We start from the raw sequence: 22,790 nt of genomic DNA, 5'->3' as shown, positions 1-22,790 counted from the left end.
GCCCACGTGGCAACATCCGGGCCATCTTTCGACCCGACGGTTCGACGCACCCGTTCTCAGATCGAGCTACGTCACCTCCATCCGCTCGAACAGACCCGGCCCAATGGCCACTTGCCACGTGGCGAAAGGGCCGTGACGTTTCGCATCCCCGAAGGGGCGACGGGAACGACGGTTTCCATTCCCAACGAGATGGGACGTCTGACGCCGATGGGATGGGACATCTAACACCGACAGGACATCTGACACCGACAGGACATCTGACATCGATGGGACATCTGACACCGATGGGATGTCTGACACCGACGAATCGCCTGACACTCATGAGGTGCCTAACACCGGATCAGCCAGCGGTGCGGTCGTCAGAATCGGGACTTAATGCGATGGAATTCCACTCCTTTCGCCCGACGCTGCCGCCCATGCAAAGACATTAGCCAGCGCACCATCCGACTCAGGAGTGGAGGGGGGCAACTGTTGGGGTATACCGACCGACCCCTGCTCACGCCGACTCACCGTCGGGCCTACATGACCGGCGCCCGACTCTGCCGACCGACGGCTGCCGTCGCCGACTGACCGAGTATACGTCGGTCGGGCAGACCTTCTTCGCTCTCGATCGGCCGAACTATGGAGTCCGATGCCGACTCCCACAACGCGTCCGACAGACTGCCGGAGGGTTCCCGGGCTTTCGTCCGACGCCCCTCAACCAGCCGCCGACTATAGTCGGTCGGTTCCTCCAAACACCGTACGACTGCTGGAGGCTGCCAGTCCTGACACGGCATGCGGCACAGCCGCCTTGGGGCATTATCCCACTTAAGCATGGGTCAACCCTGATGATTTGACAGCCCCACGGTGATTTGACAACCTCACGGTGGCTCTGACAGTCCTCGGCGATTTGACAATTCTTCCATTGTCTGCGCCATTAATGATGGCGCCATACCGGCTCCACTATATATATCGGGGAAGGCACAGTGCTAAGGAGGTCTTTTCGAAACCTTGACTCCCTCCTCCTCTCTAGCTCTCGCTCCACCCTCTCTCGCCAAGTTCCTTGATTCTTGTCTACTGTTGCCTAGTCTCCTCTTGACTTGACCGTCGGAGGGTCCCCGTCGGGTTACCTCCGGTTAGTGCGGACTTCTTTTGCAGGCGCTCGTTCCCGACGATCAGGCGATGAGGGGATTGCCGAACACATGCCATTCTACATCTTTTACTATTTACTTCCACTAGTGTTTATATATATACTTGTTACTGGTGCTATGTTCTTAGGATTTGTATTATTTGAGATTTTTATATTTCAGTGAATGCAAGATAAAGTCATTTAGCCTAATTAATTTTTCATTGTAAAAGCATAAATATGGAAATGGATCCAAATGATTGTAGGAATAAATCCTAATAACTGTAGAAAGATGAGAACATACATGCTTGACTTAATTGTCTAATATCAATAGCCAAATGACTAAAACAGAGGATGTGGATATTTTTCAATATTAAATACAAAGGAGCTTGTCTTTTAATTTTGGGAGTGGTGGATTGAGATGCTAATAAGATTAAAAAAAAAAAAAAACGACAGTAAAATTTGGACAACGGCAGTAGAAGCAAGGATGGCAAATGTTGGATCTGACCTCGGTCCATTTCGGAAAATATGTGTTTGCAGCTTGTGTTGCACACGACTCCATTGGCCCATAGCTAGCTTCATAACTGTATCATCCTACACAATCCAAACTGTCCTATCTTGAGCCCTATTGATCTCGATTTGATCTCATCTTGACCTGGCGTAGCCCATCTACTTCCTCTTAAAGATAAGAAAGAAAAGGACATCATCGGCCCCTTTTTGTCGACCTTTAATATGTCATCAACTTCAAGCTAGTGAAATGTTATTAATAATAATTTGTTTAGTTAAAATTTTGAAATTTTAAGAATAATCCCCCAATGTATATTAAATTAAATATAAGTCTATTTAAATATAAAATCTTATCTTAGATATCCAAATAATTAGGACTTCTGGATGGATAAAGCTTAATTTTATCTTCATTTCTCTTTTTTCCCCCATAGATTAAGAAATGTATTCTCATGGAAAGATACATTCAATCCGATGGTGATTCCAAGAGATATAATCCTTGATGAATAGATAAATCATGTGGAGAGATGCATAAATACAACTCTTGATGAACAGATGAATCATGTAGAAATATGCTTAAGGATCCATTTAAGCTGCGGCCTTTCACATCTATAAATAAAAAAAAGAATAAAATCTCAATTGTGTCAGAGAAGAGAATCATGAGAATAAATTGACCATTAAGTAAGTGAATTCAAATCCACTTATTAAGTATTTGAGAAAAATATTATGCCCATACATATAAATGAAGATTGAAAGAGATTCTTTTCTAGTCTATTTTGCTAAGTTTCAAAACATTTGAAGGTTGCTTCTGATCTCCTCGTCTGAGATCGGTCGTCTCGAAATCTTGATAATTTCTAGATTTGTCACACAGATTGATATAAATAAGATATTTTATTTTATGGAAGACTCGATCGTAGAGGGATTTTAATCTTTCTGGACTTTCCCAATTTAGGAAGAGGAGAAAAAGATCTGTCGGTGGAAAAATAGCTCGGTCATAGACGAGATACAGTAGATCGTCCAAAGCCGAGGTCAAGGAGACTGGAGTGCATTTCTATCTCAAGCGATTTGAAATAGATCAATCGAAGACGATCTAAAATAGATCGTTCAAGGCCGAAGAGTCAAGATTCACTATTGATAGAGTGTGTTCGGCGATCTTCATCTCTGTCGCATATCTGTATACCTGTCGGACATCCAATTTTCATAGTTTGATCGGCGTCGAAATGTTACAGCCGAGATCGAAGTATAGATCCACAACACTAGTGACCAGCCCACCTCTCATATCACCACTTAGTTCATCGATCTCACATGAAAGCCATTGATTGGCCAAGATACCAGGGGCTCCCTACGAACACGGTGCATCCTGCACACTGCGCTAGTCATACCAGACTAGATAAGTCGTGAATGGATGGACGATCAGTGGCGATGCCCGTGAAACAATAACTAATGGCAACATAAACATAAAAGATCTGGTCAAATGTCGGGTCAAAACCTCCAACTTAATGTGGGCGTCCAAAGGCCCAAGTTCAGAATTGAACAAGCGGGGAACTCCCATCCATGTCCCAATTCCCAAATCAGATGCGCTGGGCCCTAGCAGTCCATGACACTTCCAATTAATATGGCCTGCCGCATCAGGTGGATGTTCAAGTTTTATTGGTTGCAAGTCTTTCTGCCAATCCATTTGTCAAGCTTGGCGATTGATCGATCTGGGATTTATGAGATCGAAGGGCATAAGGGTGTATGATAAAAGAATTGATTTGAGTGCCTGTATGTCTCTCACATCATGTAGTGACACTGAGTCGGTATGGTATAGTACATCTCATGCCATCCGGTTTGGATGGTGTATCTTGAATGTGTCAAGAGTATCAAGTGGTGGTGACGCGGCAATGGTATGGAAATTCTATGAAATAAGGCTGCAGTTTGAATTATCTACCCTTCACTTGAGATTGAGATCATGGAGCTCGAAAACGAGTAGCCTCTCACGCGTTTATGCAATCATGCCAACAGTGACCGGTGCACCAGCTGTAAATCTTATCGGTGTCAAAAGATAAACACAAAGGTTGCAGTTTGTCCTTCTACAGAGTATCAACCGATGCCCACTCTTTGGCTTTCATCCGTCTGCACAGATCGTAAAGCGGTTATGGCGCGATCTAACGGTTGAATCATTCTTTCGCGCGAAATGTACAACCCGAATCCTCCGGCGTGATCCACTCCTGTTTCGCAAACTTTCCCTGCACGAGGATTCCATCTATATTTCGTTATTTATATTTTTAAATCTTCTTGCTCTCCAAGCCACCGGTCATCTCTGATGGATCGGGTTGCGTCTATCGCGCGGTAGGAGCATTTTCCTTCGAGCAATTCACCGTTGGATCAACCACCGAACGGATCTCGAACGATGCAAACTCCGTCGTTCGTCCGCTGCAAAAAAACTCAAAGCGTCCATCCAACGGCGGATTTGTGAGCAGAAGTTAAATCCTTCAAGATACACTCCCGACCCAACCCGAATAACTGGGCCTACCCAACACCACTGTACTACGGTAGTCCTCGGGAAAACGACATCAACCGCGACGGATTAAGCACCCCCCAAATCACGCTCTTGATCTCTTCTCTCCCTCATGGACTCCTCCTCTCATTCCCTGTTCCTTATTCTATCCCTCTAATCTTCCCGCAACCATGACTCCCCCACCCCGATCCCGTCCCATCATTAATCCTCCACCTGCTCCCGCCTCCCTCCTTTCCTCTTCCATGCCGCCCTCCGGCCCCAGCCCCGGTCCCGCGGGCCCCCAACGCGCCCCCCCCTCCGCGCGCGCCCGCCCCAGCCCCAGCCCCAGACCCTGATCTTTGGACCCGCCGCCGCTATCATGGCCGAATCCGGCAAGAGCGAGCAGATCATCACCCAATTCTTTCTCAAGGTCCTCCACGCCGTCCTCGGCTCCCGGATTCCCCACCGCCACGGCGCCGCCCCACCGGACCCCGCCCGCGCCCGCAAGCGCGACCGCTGGTTCAACCTCGCCCTCGGCGACCTCCCCCTGGCTTTCGACCACCCCCACCACAGCGTCATGGACCCCCTCATTATCGACATCATCCTCACCCCCCGCCCCCCCGCCGACCTCCCCGAGGCCATCGTCGAGCGATGGACCGCCCAGTGCGAGTCCTGGAACGCCCCTCACTCCCCGGACAACTCTCCTTCTTTTCTTTACAGAAGGACCTACAAGAAATCGATCCTCCTCCTCCGATCCCTCTACTGCTTCCTCCGCCTCCTCCCCGCCTACCGGGTTTTCCGAATGCTCCGCTCCTCTAACCAGTCTCACAATTACGATCTTAGCTATAGAGCTTTGTCTTTCGCCGAGCCGTTCTCGAGGGAGGAGGAGAGGGAATTCAAGCTGCACAGCTTCACCCCGGTGGAGACCCAATTTGGCCAGCTCATCGTGTCGGTGCAGTATCGCCCGAGCCTCTCGGACTTCAATCTCGAGGCCTCGTCGCTCCTGCCCCCGATGATCATAACAGATTACGTTGGTAGCCCTGCCACGGATCCCATGAGAGCCTTTCCTTCTTCGCCCTATGAAAGGGGAGCCCGGCCGATATCGTTTCCGCTGAGAGGCGTCCGGACGTCGGCTACTCCTTCGGCTCCCCGGCCGCATAGCTGGACGAGCGCGCCGTTGGTGCACCATCCCTTGAGTTCGTTTCCTATTCCGGCTTCTCCTCCCGATGGATATGGGAATCGGATTCCGAGCCAGCGTCCAACGACTCATAGGAAGGGTAGTTTTAGTTTCGACGAGTTTAAGTTCTCTCCGCCTTTCTCCTCACCATCGCCCACTCCGTCACCGCCGGCGCAAGGCAGCAGTTATCTGCATTCTCATCTGCGCTCTGAAACTGCACCGTTGAGCATACCGCAGCCCCTGACGGGGAAGAGCCGGGTGCATAGCAGTCCTATTCTTTCAGATCCAACCAAAATCTTCTTGCCACCACCATCTCCGAGGAGCATGAGGACGGATCTTTCATCTCAGAATTCACCTTTGGAGAGTAGATCTTTTCGAAAGTCTGAAGGATTGAGGGCTGGAGATATCTACTCAAACTTGCAATGGTATACAGCTCAGAAGGTATTCGCTGTCTTCATTTTCTCCCTCTCAATACATGATAAATTTGTCATATTTGATATGTACTTTGTTTCTTGATGCGGTTGAATCTTGCTTTTATACGTGCAAATGTAATTGGAGGTTCAAGAATATCAAGGCTTTTTTCTTATTGAAGGTTCTGTAGTGTTTTTAATCTATTGATGGAAGGTTGAAAAGTTAAAGCTTAACAGCAGCAAACACTGATAATAGGCATTCCATGCTAAAAGGCTGCTTTTGTGAGTGAACCTTCCAAGTCTATCCACATATCTGAATGAACCACAATGACCGCCAAGAAATCAGGAGCAAGTCAAGGAGTTTCTATAAGACACTCCTTAATAATATATCTTATCTTGTCCTAGTCTAGAAATGAAGTTTTTTGGAGGATGTGCATGGTAACTGCATTGCCAATAATGCTCTCGTGAAGTACAAAGCTCTCATGAATTGTAAATCTCTCATGGAGTCAAGATTCTAATTTTTTAAGCAATGAACTGGCTTTTTCTTATTATATTTCTAAGGTCAATTTATAGAGTGGATACCATCAAAACCAAATTCCACTCGCAAGAAGGTTTTTAAGAATGGCTAGCAATGCTTCAAATGTAATTACAAGTTTAATGATATGTGCGTTGCTACCTTCTTGGAAATTTCTAGTATGTTTAATTTGATGGCAATTAATTTATTGTAAAAGTGCAGCAACTTGTAGAAGTGAGATGGGAACTTATGCCAATCCAAGATAATGCCCATTCATGCTAGATCACTTCATTGTTTTGGGATGTCTAATCTCAACTGAAGAAATAAATACAACCTTGATAAAGTTTAAAATATAGTAGAATGGTTGCTTTGAAATTATTGGAAGATGAAACTTTTATAAATGTGCCACCTATTGATGTGTTGCAACTTCTGCATAAAGCTGGTGACCTCTGGTTGTGGATGCCAGTGAGCAAAAGAGCTTGAAGCTTTGAGGAAAGATGATGAATCTTTTTTTCTTTTCTTTGACTTGGTATTTTCTTTTGAAATTTTAAACATGATCCTTCCACTTTGGCATTGATGTGCTTAGATATAGGAGCACAAAGTACATGGAAACAAGTTGAATGTAGTAGAAGTGAGAATGTGAAGATGGACTTGTGGTAAAACTGGAAAGGATAACATAAGAAATTGACATATTAGAAGAGCTGTAGGGGTTGCACAATTAAGGATAACTTGATGGAAATCGATTGAGATAGTATGGCCATGTACAACCAAGATCTAGGGGAGCTCCAATAAAGAGATGTAATTTGGTTTGTGTTGAAGGTGGTTAGAAAAAGAAGGGAAGATTTAAAATAACATGGATGAAGGCTGCGGGGAAGGATAAAAAGAAACTCAGAATAGCATTGGAGGTAGCCCTAAATAGGAATTTGTAGTGAATGACGATCCACAAAGCCGATCCTAAACCATTGCAAAAGGCTCGATGATTATGATTATGGTTATTATAGGAATAGTGCTCTATATCCTTTTAAGCATATGTAATTTTGCATGCAATTAAAACCTGAGGCTTGATTTATGATTTCACAGTTTAAGACATTTTTTGTTCAAAGGAAATCTGCTTTACATGTTGATCATGATGTATTCGAATATATACTTTAAAAAATTGGGTATGCAAAGCGATACTGTATCCACAACAGTTTAATAATAAATTATCATTAGTATCGCACCACCTGTAAGGCTGTAAATGAATTGTGTTGGCTATCTTTTTTAAGCACTTTTATTGAGTTGATGTTCTGTTTTTATCCTTCATGGAAGCTATTTTTCAAACATTATTGCTGGAATTTGCCCCTATGCTGAAAAGCATTTCCAAGCTTGATAGAGACAGATTAGGCAGCATGTTTTAAGCAAAATTTAAGTTCTTGTAGATGATGGGAATGTTGTTTGGGGATGTAGAGTTTGCCAGCAAGGACAAACCTAAAATCATGATTTTTAAAGTCATGTGAGACTCTGGAACCAAAATAGAACAGCAACCAAAACATTTCTAATTTAGTTGTAAATCATTTGAAATGAAGTTTGTTTTAAAGTTTTGGCTGAAACTTTATTATGGGGCCAAATCTTTTTGCACATATGGGCTTCTTATGCTTACTCTTTATCATTTCTTTATTTTTAAAATATTCTTTGGATCTAGGATGGATTTATCTTTGAGAAGAGACATTTCCAAGCGTTGTGCAAAACATTCCAAAAAGCTACTTAGTAAACTAAAGTTTTTGACAAGAGTTTCACTATCCTAAAACTCAAAAACATAGACTTTCGTTGGTCATAGTTGTATTTTCAATGTTATAGTGAATATGGTTTGTTATTTTCTTTTTTCTTTAAAGAAAACAAAATTTTGATTGTCACAGCACAAAGCCACCATTACAATACATATAAAGGTCTCAGACATTATAATATACTTTAGAAAGATTATTTAATTTAATTTATTTACTTATCTTTCTTTTATTCTATCTGATTTGTCCTAATTTCAACTATTTTTATTTGCTTTAAATTTCAATTGAAATAGTTGCAGCTTGAACCAAAACCACTGAAACTGCTGAAACTGAAAAATATTTAGTTCAGATGAAATCATTATTGAGCTTTCAACCATTGTAAAATATATTAGCTTATAAACCCCTTTGCCCATCCCTGCAAATCCTTTTGTGAAAATTATCTCTAAAAGAAAAAATCAAGGTATAAGTGCCATCTTAGGGCCTGTTTAGAAGACTTTGCAGGATATAATGGAAATGGCTTGAGAGAGAATGTAGAGGTGGAGGAACAGGGGGAGCAGGAAAGAGGAGTGAGAGTGTGTGGAGGGTAGTGGGGCCTGATTAACTTAGGTTTAGAAAATGACCTTGAGACACCTTTTTCTTTATACCCCAGCATTCCATTCTCTTCTGTCCCTCCTCTCCCCTACTCCCTAATCCCCCCCACCCCCCTGCAGAAAAAAAGAAGAAAAAGAAAAAAAAAAAAAAACTGCACATTCTCTCTAGCAGATCCTGCTAGGTCCCAAGTATTGTCACCAATAGGCTGTTAATTGGTTTTGATCAATTTTTTGTAATAGCATACTGTGCCTCTTATAAAAAATATCAGGAATGTTATCGAAACTTCCACTGTTCCTTCAAGAGATTGTTGGACTTCATTCAGTACAGTGAACAATTACATTTATTGGTGACTCTTAGAGACTAGAGAGTATGTCATAAATATGATTTCAGAATTGAAGTTTAGCAATGCATTTATTAATCATACTTTCAGAACTATTTGTTTTGGGCAATTTCTACTAGGAGCTGAATTAAGTTATGGGTTGTGCAAGCAAGAAAGACTTTGCCAAGAAAAAACTGATCTAGAAGAAAGGGATTATTTGGGATTAAGTTTTAAATATTAGTGTGGGACCATATAATATAATAAAATTTGCAAGTTAGCAGAATAAAGGAGTGCTTATTGTGCACTAACTGCATTGTCTTGTGTGGCAGTGTATTGGTGTTATTTGCTGGGTTATAGGTTAATATGTAGCAAAATTTGTTTATGTTATGCTCAACCTTTTCTGAATTATTTGCAGTGTTATGTGGACACTCAGTATTGTCTAACTTCTGTCTAGTGTCGGACTGCAACCTCCAAAATTCTAGGCATGGGGACATGGCATGGGTACACATAAATATGCACAATTATATGTTTCTGTATATGTGCATACATTTAAATAGATTCGCATATATAAGGCATTATTTTGATCTGCATGCAAAAGAGCGAGAAAAAAAGGGAATACTAACAAAGAAAATAATGAAATACAATGAAATACAATGAATTTAATTTTTTAGTAATTGATTAGGTTCATTTAGAGTTACTTAAGATGTACTGTTATACCTGAGTAGATAATTGACTATGATAACTTCATATTAAAAACATATGTAACTTAAAATGTTTAGCAGTTGAAACTAAGAGTTACCGGTATGTATGACATGAAAAGATGCCAAGTTTGGGTACCTCCTGCTGGCATCAGTAGGAACTCAAAGTGGAGTGTCCATCCTTGTTGTGTTGTGTCCTACCCTGTCCAAGTGTCCAAAAGTGCCGAAACTTCTAGAACTTTAGAGCCAAAGTGTTTAGGTAACATAGATGAGAACACAGCTGATACCGGGAAGTCAGACAGTTTATACATTATTTCATAGTTTTGTATGTAAAAATGCTCAAGGGTCAGAAAGTGGCTACAAAATCCATGTAATTTATGTTCATATATATTCTGATTTAGTCATTTTCTTTTGCACTTTCCTTTTTTTTTTTTTGGTTTTTTGGGGTTTAACTCAAATTTAGTTTTGTCAACATAGAATTAGGATAGCGCAGAGATGTAGAGTCTGAACTTGGCATATGGAAGCACCTAGGAAGCACACTTATTATTATTTTTTTTTAAAAGAACAAACCCTTCCATATTGTATTATGATTTATTTCAATTGAATTTTGTCATTACAGTTTAAGACGTGTGGTATTTGGATCTGATGACTAAAACTGTACTGAAGTTTTGTTATCAAAGTTATATGATGTTGATGAAATAATAGTGGCAACAAGTGATTAGTTCACCATGAGATAGAAGTGCAAGGAAGATTTGCAAGAGTGGGAGTGAATTCCCATGTTGGTTCTGCACACCATGCAGAAGTTTCTAGCTGTTAAGGTTTTAACTTGCTATTATCCTCTTAAGTTATAGTTCATATTATGAGTGCCCAGGGCTTTAATTTGTGGAAATGTATTAATTGCAAAGAGCAGGATTTGAGGCAACTTTTTTTAGACTTTTGGTATATTGATCTTGGTTATAATGAATTTTTTGAGACTGATACTGCTGCTATTATGTCCTAATGTACTTAGTAAAGCTTTTTTCATCTCTTTTTCTTTATTTACCCATTCTATGTATGATTGAAATAAAGATTCGCCGTCTCGGTATCAGACCCCGTATCAGTGTCATCCTATTATAGTGTCGGTACACGGTTTGATACGGTACGAGATAATATACCGGTTTGGTACTTTTATGATATGGTACACCCATATCGGGTGGTACGGCAGACCATGGTTGAAACCATGTGTAGTGGTAATTGGATCATACAAACTAATGGTTTCTAGTTGGGAGATTTTTTAAATGTGATAGCAGCAATACTTAATATTCTGCTAGTAAATCTTCAGAGAATATTGACAACATTATGACATCATTTTCCTTCTGATATCTGAACCTCATCCCAACCTTTCTCCTTGTATAATTGGAAGTCACAAGAAGCCGTAGGATAATTTAAAGTCATTCCACAACAAAGAAGGTCAGCTATGTCCATATGGATGACTATATGTTACTTTAGCATTTATCCGCAACATCAGTGGTCGACGAAGTCATATTTAGTGAATTAATCAAATCTTATTGACTTAAATGATATATACTAAATAACCTGTCCATATTTCTTATCCTTCTAAAGTTGTATGAATTCTGCCTCTTTTATTATAGGTGGGAATTAGATCATTGTTCCCCAGTTCTTTTGGAACTTCTGTTATATCATCAGTGGATGAGACAAAATCAAAGAAGAGCCTAATGCATATCAAGACCGGAGACACATTGATATCTTCAAATGGAGAGTATCCTCTGGAAGGAACTTGTTCGACATGGTCGTTGATCATGAATATATCAAGACTGTTTCAACAAAGGTGGTAGAAAACTCGACTTAAAAGTGGAACCTAGATTCTTTCCATCTGAACAAGCATAATTGATTAACCCTAACCGGGCTATTTGGCAAAGTATCTTTTTCTGCAGTTTAATAGGAAGACCAATGGGTATTCAATGTTCTGGGATGGCCATGGTTGTTTCATAGGGGTTTTAATTGTAACTTCTGAGTCAATTTCTACTCATGCAAACATCAATCACAGAGATATATGGATCGCTGATATAATACCTAGCTAAAAAAATTGAAGGACTTTGTCCCTATTCAGGAGATTGCAAGAATGCTTTATCCATAAATGAACAAGATCTTGGACCATAACCAGGATTATTGTAATTGATAAGTGTATTTGAAGTGGCAAAATTTGACATATGGAGGATCAGAAAGACCTTTAGATTGAATGGACAAAACCATAAAATCTAGAAGGTACCGACAAAATGCATGTCTTGATACACCCATATATCATATTTTTCTGAAATTATTGCAAGGTCATTTCAAGATATAGAACTATTTTATTTTGATGCTTGGTCAAAGCGTTGGTTTAATTTTAAAGTCAAATTTATTTTGATTGTTAGATATATTGGCTTTGGTAAGTCATTTGTTTGGTTCAGCAGTCATGTGGTAAACTTATTGTTGTAATTAAATAGCCTTTAGGTGTTGCTTGTTGTTGGAACTTGGAAATCTATACGTATTACCAAGATAATTGTTGTATGCAGATTTCGTGGACCAGTGATAAAGATGATGATTAAATGCTTTGATTTTGCAACTTTATGTGTTCGTTCTCCTCCTAATACACCCTCACTCCCATCCCCCCCAAATCTGTTCCTCTGTTACATCTCCATCTGCTTGACATTTCATGCTGCATAAACTGGGTACCACATGAACCAGGAGAAAGGGTATGATAATTAAACAATTATGGCTCGGAATTTGGTGATCTATGGGCTGCTTAGTACTCTTCCAATACCCCACCCCAGGGGTCCAACAGGATGGCAGTTCAGCAAAGTAAAACTTCAGACAAGCTTCTTATGGCAACTTGAGGTTTAGGGAGCAAGTGCTCTTTTTCTGAATGGCAAGCGAATAATTGTCTTTGTTGATTTTTTGTTTCCTTTTTTTCACTTGAAAAAACTGATTGCCATTTTTTCTCCCTTTAATACATTCCCTTCATAACTTTCCAATATAGAAGGCATGTCAACTTCAACTTCTCTATTTTGGTTGCAGAGTATGTTTTTGTAAACTTTGATTACATTCTATTAATGTAGTTGGATCTTCCTTTGGCGTGTGGAAAAATGTATACAGAGCCTTAAGGATGGTAGGGATGATTCTGGAAGGTTCTCTAGTGTTTTGTCTTCGGGTGGTTCACCAAGGCTTGCGTTTTCAAGAAGCTCCAGCAGATTATCGATGCAGGATGATATTGATGATGGAGACTTCTCTTGTCCTTTTGCTGTGGATGATGTTGATACATCAGATTCTCAGAATAGGTACTTTTCCATTCTTCTGGGTTATTATGGTGATCTCATATGATTCAGGTGGTTGATTCATGAGTGATTATTTATTTTTATTAACTTTAATGATTTTGTATACTCTTTTGTGCTTTTCTACATGGATCCTGATGTCAAGCTTCTAGCTCAGTATATTAAATGTTCTGCTACATTATTGCATATGTGTTAGTTATGAAGTTTTGGTTCTCACTTTGTGCATGCTAGACAACAGACCTCAGTCAAAACACATACTTGGACCCTTTGATTTTTTGGAGTCAACACAAGTCAACACACCAGAAGAAATTATTAACAATCTGAAATGCTGTGTTGAGTTGCTCGCCATGGTTGATGTTGGAGAATATGAGCTTACAGGAATTAAATGTCAAAAGGACTCAAGGGCCAGCAAAGATAGCTAGAGTTTACACATGGCAGTTGATGTTGGTCTCTTTTTTCCCTCTCCCTTTCTTTATAATTTTCAACCTTGCCTCACTGGAGAACTTTTTCAAGAACAAAAAAGATGAAGGTGGTTCTCTCTGGATGCCATTGCCAGCATCTAAAGTAGCAGTATAGGTTCGATGATGCCTGAGAAGGGTCCTTGTGAAACAGGGAAGATGGAGAGACAAAGGCCTAGAAGCAGAGACTTGTGGGTTGATGCAAATCACTTGGGCCTTAGGTCATGATCGAAGGTTAATATGGATTTAAAATCCAATGGTTTTAGAACGACAGTTTGAGATCTGATCTAAATGGTGTCTGGGTACTATGATATTTTTCTTTCCTATTTTATTTCCTCATGGGAAAAATTTTTACCTTGCAGAATTTTGAGATATAACCTCTTTAACAACCATGAAATGGAGATTAAGTAGAGAGATAGAGAGGTCTGATGATTAGGAGAAATTTTCTAAACTTGGTAGAGAGAAGGGTATTGCTCACCGGAAAGTAAAAGGTAGAGAGACAGGCACACGTGAGCTTTTTTGGGACTAATGTTATAGGGTAGTGAAAAGAGAGAGATTTAAGTAGCAAAGAGGGGGAAGATAAAAGGGAAACATATAAAGAACCCCCCTTGAGTTGGGACAATTAAGAGAAGCTTTAGGAATTTAGGGGGATGCATAAGGTGGAGAAACTGAGGATGCTAGCATGCATTGTGTCTTCTCGACAAAAAAATATTGGAGCTTGCAAGGGGGCTTGAAGGAAGGGCAATTGGCTATCCAGCTTTTCCAACCTCCCAAAACTTCTGTTGAAATGCTCTCTAGATTTTCTCCATTCCTTCCAAAACATGTATACTTTGAGACTGCATGATGGCATTTACAGTTATGAGTGTAGGCACATGGATGTGCCTGCATTTGCTGCATTTTACTTTACTAGTTTATAATAGAAAATAGTACGGATTTTATACTGGCTCGTTGAATCTGGTGACTGTGTATCCATTTTAAGAAAATGTTCATTTATTTGCAGCACATATGATGAACTCACCATAGCTAAAATTAATGAGGTTTTGTGTTGAATTCCAATGTAGTGAGTTCAGTTAAGAGCTTTATTTAAGTCTGAAGTGTTGCTTGAGGTCTAGATGCTGTGCATAAGACAAGAGTGTTGTTTTTAGTTGTAACATATCAGAGATGGATCTATAAAGGTGTGTGTTGGATTTCAATTCTTAATATGGTCTTTTGGTGTTTCTTTCAAATGTCCAAGTTAATCAAGTTTGAATTCTGCAAATTGCATCGTTTAAATAGGTTTAGGATGGATTAACAATGCAAGTTTTTGGATGTGACTGTTGCCTTAAATTTTGTCACAATAATAACTGTCAGGCCAATATATTGACTCTCTCTGACTCCTTATTTGAACTTGATATGAAAATCCTCCTTTGCGGCTACATCATGATGACAACAAATCAATGATGCATTAAATCCATAAACTAAAAAGGGGCACCAAGAACATAACAGTGAAGAGTTTGATCATTATCGTCCTAATGGTTGCCAGATTTTGGTCTTAGAATGTTATGAGGAAACAGTTAAGGATGCACATCCGTGATGTAGTGGTTAATTAGCACAATGACGTATGCTGCTATTGCTGAGGTAGGAAGATGCTTTTTGGTGCATGCTGAGAAGATTTGGAAGACTCCAAACACAAGTGGCAGTTGCTGGAGCATTTGGTGACAGTCTGAAGGCATGTTCTAGGATTGGTGGCATGATGATGAGAGAATGGCCCATTGTTGGTCATCCTAGCTTCTAATGGTTCTAGGACAATTGTAATCCTGGTTTAGTCTTGTGGAGTTGATCTATCGAATGAACACAAATTTAGTCCACATGCAACCATATATGTGACTCATTCCCAGAAATGTGCTGCCATGCTTGCTTATGGATGTCCAAATTTTATACAAGCAAACTATGTTAAAAATCATATAAACAAAAAGATATGAAGAGTGCGCCATTGATGCGAGGACAAAGTAAACATGGTGTATGCCATAATGCACATCATATAGGCCATAGTCGGTGAATAATTTTCTCTAGATGAGCAAGAAAAATACTAAGCAGCATATACCATTTAGGTTGAATTAATTGCAACCATATATTTTATATATTTTGATTCCAAAGATGACAATGAAACAAATTAAATAAAGGGGCCTCCATGCCAAGGGTAGATAGAGCTTGGGTTCTGTGTGCATAATGGAAATGTATGTTGAGGGTATAAGTAACAGAAATTGTGCTTGGAGACCGGGAATAATTTGCATACAGAAAGCTTTTCGATGTTATTTTGTTCACCTCGAGATTTCATGTTGATAAGCATCTAAATTGAAGATATTAATTGCTTCTAGTTTATATCTTAATTAATTTTATAAATTTGGTTGTGCTTAGGATAGGATTGAACTATTATGTAAATCTTTTTGGTTATAACTATTGCCAAAAATTTAGAGCCTATACCTTGTCTGATCCATTATCTCATATGGTGATGTTATATATGGGTCTGGGGTAATTCTCTACTTTGAGTAATATCGACATGTTATGATATAAGTTCAAGACCAAGCACGTAGTAGTGGTGGTTTCTGGTACATTGCTCATTATCTTGTAAATTCATAGCTTTTGAATTACTTTCTTGTCAATACATGAACAGAGGCAGAAAGCAAATGGCCTTTATGATCTCTATTGCCAATACAAAAAGAAATCCTGATTGCTTGCAGTTTTGCCAAAAATTGGATATTATATTAATGGCAGAAATATTCAGGATATTGTTCTTCTCATGTTCTTTCCTATTGTCCATAGTTCATGACATGTAAATGGTTTTGCTATGAAAAGCCTGAGGATGGATGGTTAATGATTGTTATGGTGTATACGTTATTGCTTTACAGATGAGGAGTAATATGAAGTTATTTGCTGTATGTTTTGACAACAGGAGCCTTGATGGGAAGGAACCTCCAGAATCCATTCAGGCATCATCCCATAAATCACAAGATGCAGCTGTTGGCATTCTAATTCAGATGTTGAAGACAGCAGCTCCATTACGCCAAGATCACAGCTATTCATCCCAGTCTTCAACTTCTGAATTAAATGGAGTGATTGGCACCTCCAGTTTTTTTTCTCGGAGGACATCTGATGCACTGGAGGAGCTTCGAAGCTATAAAGAAATGAAGGAGATTCTGCTTTCTAGGAGCGGAACAAACAAAAAGAAGAGTAGCATACTGTGAGTGAAGCCCTTTCCCAAATATAAATTTGGAGTCAACATTAGTAATCTCAGATATAGACTGCCGCTACATTATCACAAACAGGTTTATGCTTCCCAACGATGTATATAAACCTAACCCACTGATGCTTGTTGCCGTCTTAATAGAGTACAGGACTACAAGAGAAGATGCCATTGAATTGCTGTGGAGAAATCCCCCCCCACTTGTAGGAATTCATTAGATTAGGACCCCTCGTTTTCCCTTACAGGTGCCTGTGCATGATTACAAATTATCTTTTGTATATAGGTGGCATCAGGATCCATGACGTGCTTTGCTTTAGTTGAATCAGAAGCTTGGTGCAATGGACTTATATGTGGGATAGAGCTATATTGCTAAGTAAATTGAGCATCAGATTTGTGTCTTCAATTTGCTGAACATCCCCTTTTTTTTTTCCCGCTGTAACAACTAGCTGAATATAATTGAAATACAATTTTCTATATTTCATTAATTCTTTTTTTTTTAATGATTTTTGTGATCATGAAACGCTTACATGTTGCTTGCGGGGGGCAGCCTAGTTAGAAAGGTTGTCAACACAGCTTGATGCAGTGATTTGGCTAACTCATTGCTGTATGATGGCAACTGTAATCAAGCCAATCTAGTGATGACTTTGGTTCTTTATGTTTTGTGGCTCTCTGGGGGATAGGGTGGTTATGTATGCACGGCTATTCACCAAAGTGGTAAATGATTAGTGTCCAGGGTTGTTGTATGTTAGAAGTTTGTTCTTGTGATACACGTAAGATTTAGGAGGAATGTAGATTTGTTATAATTTTTCTATTTCATTCTTAAGATCAAGGTTCACAATCTTGACATGGGATTTCATACTAGTATCATGGTACACTCAGTATGGGAGTTGGTTCGGCATAATTAGACTTAGTACATCCTTGAGTCTCGATTTAGTATTAGTATGGCATATTTGATATAAGGTGGTACTTGTTGATAAAAGTTTTTTTGACTTTGTGTGGTTAAAGAAAATTAAAATATGTGCGTATGTATATGTTGATTAATAAAAAGGTTTTGGATTTTGAAATATTTTTCTACATATTACAAATGTCACGTTTTGGAATGAACGTGCATTAGATTATTTTTTTTAATTACCAATCTTTCTTGAGATGTATCTAACCAAAAATGAAGAATTGACTGGTCAATGTATACCTTTCCTTTTTGGGAGACCATGCAGGGCAGCACATTTAATATCCTTGTTTTATTTCTCTTTTCTACCTTGATTACTTGATTCATTTGTCTCTCTCTATCAGGACCGGTCCTGATATTTTTTAGACCTGAGGTTAAATAATGAGATTTTTTTATTAAAAATCAACATACTTTAAACATTAATTATCATTAAAAAAATTAATTTACGTACAATAATTGTCTATAAATATATTCGTTAAGTAGCATATAAAACCCATCATTAATCTATGTAATTATTTTTTTATTATAATATTATAGAAAGTCATCCTTGCACCCTATTGGAATATCAATACAGGGCCTGGGCCTGGGGCGGTCGCCCAATTCGACCTGCCCCAGGGCCGGCCCTGCCCTCTATTAAAATACCAATTAGAAGGTACTACTTTATTAAGTTGGAAAAATGATTGTATTAGAGTTTGGATGTGCATTCTATGTTCTTGGTATGCTATTATATGCATGCATGCGGAAGTACACATGTACACGAGCCGGAGAACAAAACTTTTGCTTTGTTCATTCCTTTCCCATTGAGACTCTCAAGGAAACAAAATCTTGAATTCTTGACAAGTTGGCTATAAAACTGTGTTTGATTACGAGGGAAGTTGCAAAACTTTATTCCTTGAAAAGTCTAATTTGAAATCTTATATCTACATCTTTGATCTTTTTTCTTTTTTTTTTTTGTAGAAAATTTCTAACTTTTTTCCTATATGACAGATTTTCTTGTAACCAAACATATCTAGAGTTTAACTATACATGTTTGTTTTATACTTTAAAATTATATGAAAATAAGAGAAAATCATTCCTTGGGTACAAGAACAGGGATTCTTGGCTTATGAATCATCATACAACACGTTATGGCCAAGAAGCTCTACTATTTTCGAGAGATGGAAACAAATGATCTCTGTCAAGGTTGTTCCTATATCGTCACGGAGCTATTTTATCATCTATTATATTTTTGCCTATCTTTACATCATGTATTTAGCTGAGATCGTCACATCAATTCTATTCTACTACAAATTTCTTTAGAAAAGCGTCAGCAAGGAGAAAGCAATGTTTATCTAACCCTTCTCCTTCGCTGTCTTTATTTGTGGGCAAATAGCCATTGTTTTATTAGTTAATCTCTTCTTCTTTTTCATCATATAGAATTTTATGAGTTTAAATAGACGAAGGAATTTTCCACAGCCTATTGCTCCCAAAAGGAAAAATAGACACCTTTTTTTTTGTATATATGAAAAAAAGGACCTAACAAGATGGCCGCAGGGGCCTTGAGTTTTAGCTTTTGCACTCGGAGCTCTCCTCTAACGGAGGGTGGATTCGTAAGCTCAGGTCCGTTAGGATCCTTGTGGTTTGTGAGGACGATGAGTTCGGGACCTGGGGTATCTACCCCGGGTCTTACGTTGTGCTTAGCCTTTCCGGCTTTGCTATTCAGACGAAGTGCCGTCTTATGAACTTCCAACTTGAGTTCTAACTTCTCCCCAAAAACTTGAGTTCTAACTTCTAAGTTTTTATGTGAAAAAACAAAGAAAGAAAAAAGAAAAAGAAGAGAAGAAAACTTCTTAGTTTCCAGTATTCTGCTCAGTTGGTCTTGGATTACAACAATATCAAATCAATATTTACGTACTTCCTATAAAGATTTGACTCCTAACAACTGATATATTGTCTGCTGCTGAAGCTTTGAATGACATGGTCTGTGAATTGTTTGTTTAAAAGAATGAAGGAAATGGTCTGTGGGCCTATTAATAAGAAAAAAAGAAAATGATAAATTGTTCTTCCGAAGTGCAATTGATGGTTTCGAGATACTGCCCCCTCGCAAGTTGCTATAACGGTTATCAATTTGCTGTCAAATCTAAAATCTGGTGGTGTCATTTTTTTTTTTTTTTGATAGGAAAAATGGAGGGCCATATTCTCTCAGAAAGTGACCATGAGAGCCTATGCTCCACTAAAAAATGTTCGATGCAACAACGATAACGAAAGCCGATTTAACCACTCTCCATCGTACATGAGGTTTTTGACCATCACGATGAATGAGTATGTCACTCCAACACCATCTATGTATTAGAGGGATAAAAAACCACCCCATTTAATCGACTCCCATTATGACTCGAACCTCAAATGTGAGGGAATGGGGTTAATGGCCCGTTCCAACTGGATTATCACATGGGTGGTGTGGTGTCATGATGGAGACAAGTGTGTCTATACAAAAAAATAAATAAATAAATAAATAAATTTTTAATTGATTTTGATCGATGCCGATGTCAAGTTTTTTTTTTTTTTTGATGTAACGTCGATGCCAAGTTACATGGGCAGAAAACGTCATTGACGTATCATTTAATTTTGAAACAGAGGATTCTACTATTTTTTATTATATACAGATAACCATTTTGGCATGGCATCACTCTTTCCTTACGGCAACTCTGAATAATTGCTCCTCCAAGTGATTACTCTTCCAAATGACTTCTTGGTAGTATTATTTTCCTATTTTTGCATGCCTTGCCAGGACGACACATTTCATCTTTTGATTTGGTTGCAAAATTTACGGTTGATTCGGACCTAGGCCAAATTCAACTCGGACCTAAAACCTCAGGCCTGAAACCGTCGTAGCCTAGAACAAAAAAGGAAAAAAAAAAAGAAGTCCTTGTTGAGCCTTAAACTGAGCCATGGTTACACAAAGAGACAGGGTAGGGGCATGCTTCCTCTAAAGATGCTGCTGCTTCCAGCTGACTTGGTGGATTTAATTACTAGGATTCTCTGATCAGAAATTAGGACTGATCAATCCGCCAGCCCGGTATCCCCAGATTAAGAAGTGCTTCAGCGGAAAGAATCCAAGGTTTTCCTATGGTTAGATATCACCACTTATTTTCCTTAGAATACTTGGTCAAATGGTCATGCAGACATTCTTTTTATTTTTTTGATGCAAGGGGCGACTGGTATGATGAACCCAGTCACCCAGATTTATTTAAGAGAAGTTTAATTACGAGTACAATTTAGCCTTTTATTCCATGAGGTGGTAGCTTCTACTACTGGACAAAATAGAACAAACAGGGGGAGGCTTTACCACCGGATGACCTATAATTATAAGCTTTGGTTGTTGTCAAAGGTCGCCGATGGATACTCCACGAGATGCATCTTAATGAGGCCTGTTTGGGCTGAAGGAATTCCTTTTTCCCCTACTGAATTTTTTTGTGCAAAGAAATCCACGTCCATGCGTCTGATGCCCTTGATTTAAATTGGTGCATGTAGCAGTATGCCGAGAATCATCTGCCAAACGAGATGGCTATAATTGAATTTTATTGTTTGAAGTTTTAGACTAGACGCCTTGCTAAAGATATTAATTAGTATATGGATGGGATTCTTGTCTCGTTTTGGAAAGTCAAACATCTTCTGTGATCTAGGTATTGTTTTTGCCAAGGAAAGTAGGTTGGCTCTGCTAATTGACAAGAACGCAAGTTCGAACCTTTAGAGCCTGAATGAAAGACATTCATGGCAGATAACTTCTGTCCAAAACCGGAACACAATTTGACAAATTCTAGTGGTTGTCAAGAACGTATGGCAGAATGGTATTGCCTGATGATAGATATCCCGTTTGAATCCTTTTTTTATCCTTTTGATCGACCAGATGGATAACATGCATCCAGCATGAATACAATTTAATTCCATCAGAAAAAAAAAGATATTCCGAAACTAAGGAGGAATACTGGTAAAGTTAGTCCACAGAGAACAACCAGAATAATTAGCAACAAAAGCTGCCACCCATACCGCCGCTTTGTTTGCGTTTTTGTACATATACGACGCAAAGAATAATGTGCCGCTTTTGGATAACCTCTCGATATCGGATAATCAAAGGTGCTCATCAATGGATTTCGTCCATCTAAATATCCGTAGAAGAATCACCTTCAATGATTTGAGGTGGCTTCCCAGCTGCATGTCACCAAAAATGAAAGAAAAAAAAAAAAAAGAAAAAAGAATCATAAGTAGATGCCACGTTTATGCTTTTACAGAACTTTATAAAATGTCATTTTTCATTTCCAAATTATAGTGGGAAGAACCAGCAAAACCTAAGAACCATATAACTTTCTTGCATAGCATTAGATTTGTGACTTCCCGAAGAAAATGATGCTACTAAATCTATGCACAGACCCACAGCATCGTCAAACGGGGATCGACAACCCCACAACTATTAGCTATCATAATTAACCTTCCAATGCTCATGGTTTGACATATCAGTTGTGTCCTCATACATCATGAGCAAGGAATTAATATCCTTAACTTCTTTTGTAGGTATCTGCTATATCATATAAAAAAATGTAACGACAAATTGTGCATTAATCTTCTCATGCCAAGATGATCTATTTTGGCTTAACGCGGCCATGAGTTCCTTCTGTCGAAATGGGTAGCTCCTCGGCCACAGTTTTGTTAAATCTAAGATATTGACCATTTGTTTTCAGAATCCTGGACGTTTTGAGTCTTGACAGCACCAAAATGCACGTTCTCTGAAAATTACCCTGTTGTGGGCAGGTTGTGGGGGACCTCCCTTAATAGTCCCACATCGGGTAACTCTGGTGTGTGCATGTGCTTAAGTAGTGCGGCCCGCCTCTTACCTCGTGAAGCGCCTTTTGCCCAGAGGGGTAGATAGGACAAAACAGTGACCTGTCGATCGCGTGCAGTCCGTAGGCCTGGCACCTTGATTTATATATGAGGAACACCTTCGGACGTACGCACCTCTATCTACACTGGCAAACATATAACTAAGAGTTGCTGATAAAAGTCAATAGGCCTGGCACATGATGTTTCAAACAGGCTTGGTTCTAGGAAAATAATTTCATTTTTGTTATGTTAGAACATTTTAAGCAGGTTATCAGAAAGATCGGTTAATAGATCGATAGATTAAAAGGACCATCATATGATTATATGTTTTTTCACATATAAATTTTTAACTATATTTGGGAGATTATATGAATTCTAGTATGGTTTTCTTTTCTCTCTCTTAAGATTCACTATGTTCTCTCAATCTTTGAGGGCTCC

General features: G+C 39.2%; 1 protein-coding gene across 3 annotated transcripts; it reads left to right on the top strand.

The window, feature by feature from the left end:
• The first annotated feature begins 4,161 nt into the window (after nt 1-4,161).
• On the top strand, nt 4,162-17,034 carry LOC105043572 (autophagy-related protein 13a). 3 transcript variants are annotated; one of them, XM_010921143.4, is made up of 4 exons: nt 4,162-5,706; nt 11,189-11,385; nt 12,693-12,874; nt 16,259-16,479. In XM_010921143.4, exons 1-4 carry the CDS (start codon nt 4,468-4,470, stop codon nt 16,336-16,338), a joined length of 1,698 nt encoding a protein of 565 aa, XP_010919445.2. In that variant the 5' UTR covers nt 4,162-4,467; the 3' UTR covers nt 16,339-16,479. The 3 variants fall into 3 exon arrangements, with proteins under 3 accessions (XP_010919445.2, XP_010919442.2, XP_010919443.2); XM_010921140.4 differs by lacking the exon at nt 11,189-11,385 and adding an exon at nt 16,694-17,034 and having other exon boundaries at nt 4,165-5,706; nt 16,259-16,546; XM_010921141.4 differs by lacking the exon at nt 11,189-11,385 and adding an exon at nt 16,833-17,034 and having other exon boundaries at nt 4,166-5,706; nt 16,259-16,546.
• The last annotated feature ends 5,756 nt before the right edge of the window (nt 17,035-22,790 follow it).

Source organism: Elaeis guineensis, chromosome 4, assembly GCF_000442705.2.
Source record: "Elaeis guineensis isolate ETL-2024a chromosome 4, EG11, whole genome shotgun sequence".
NCBI lineage: Eukaryota > Viridiplantae > Streptophyta > Magnoliopsida > Arecales > Arecaceae > Elaeis > Elaeis guineensis.
Note: the sequence above shows the minus strand (reverse complement) of the source record. Positions and strands in the feature narration are given on the sequence as shown.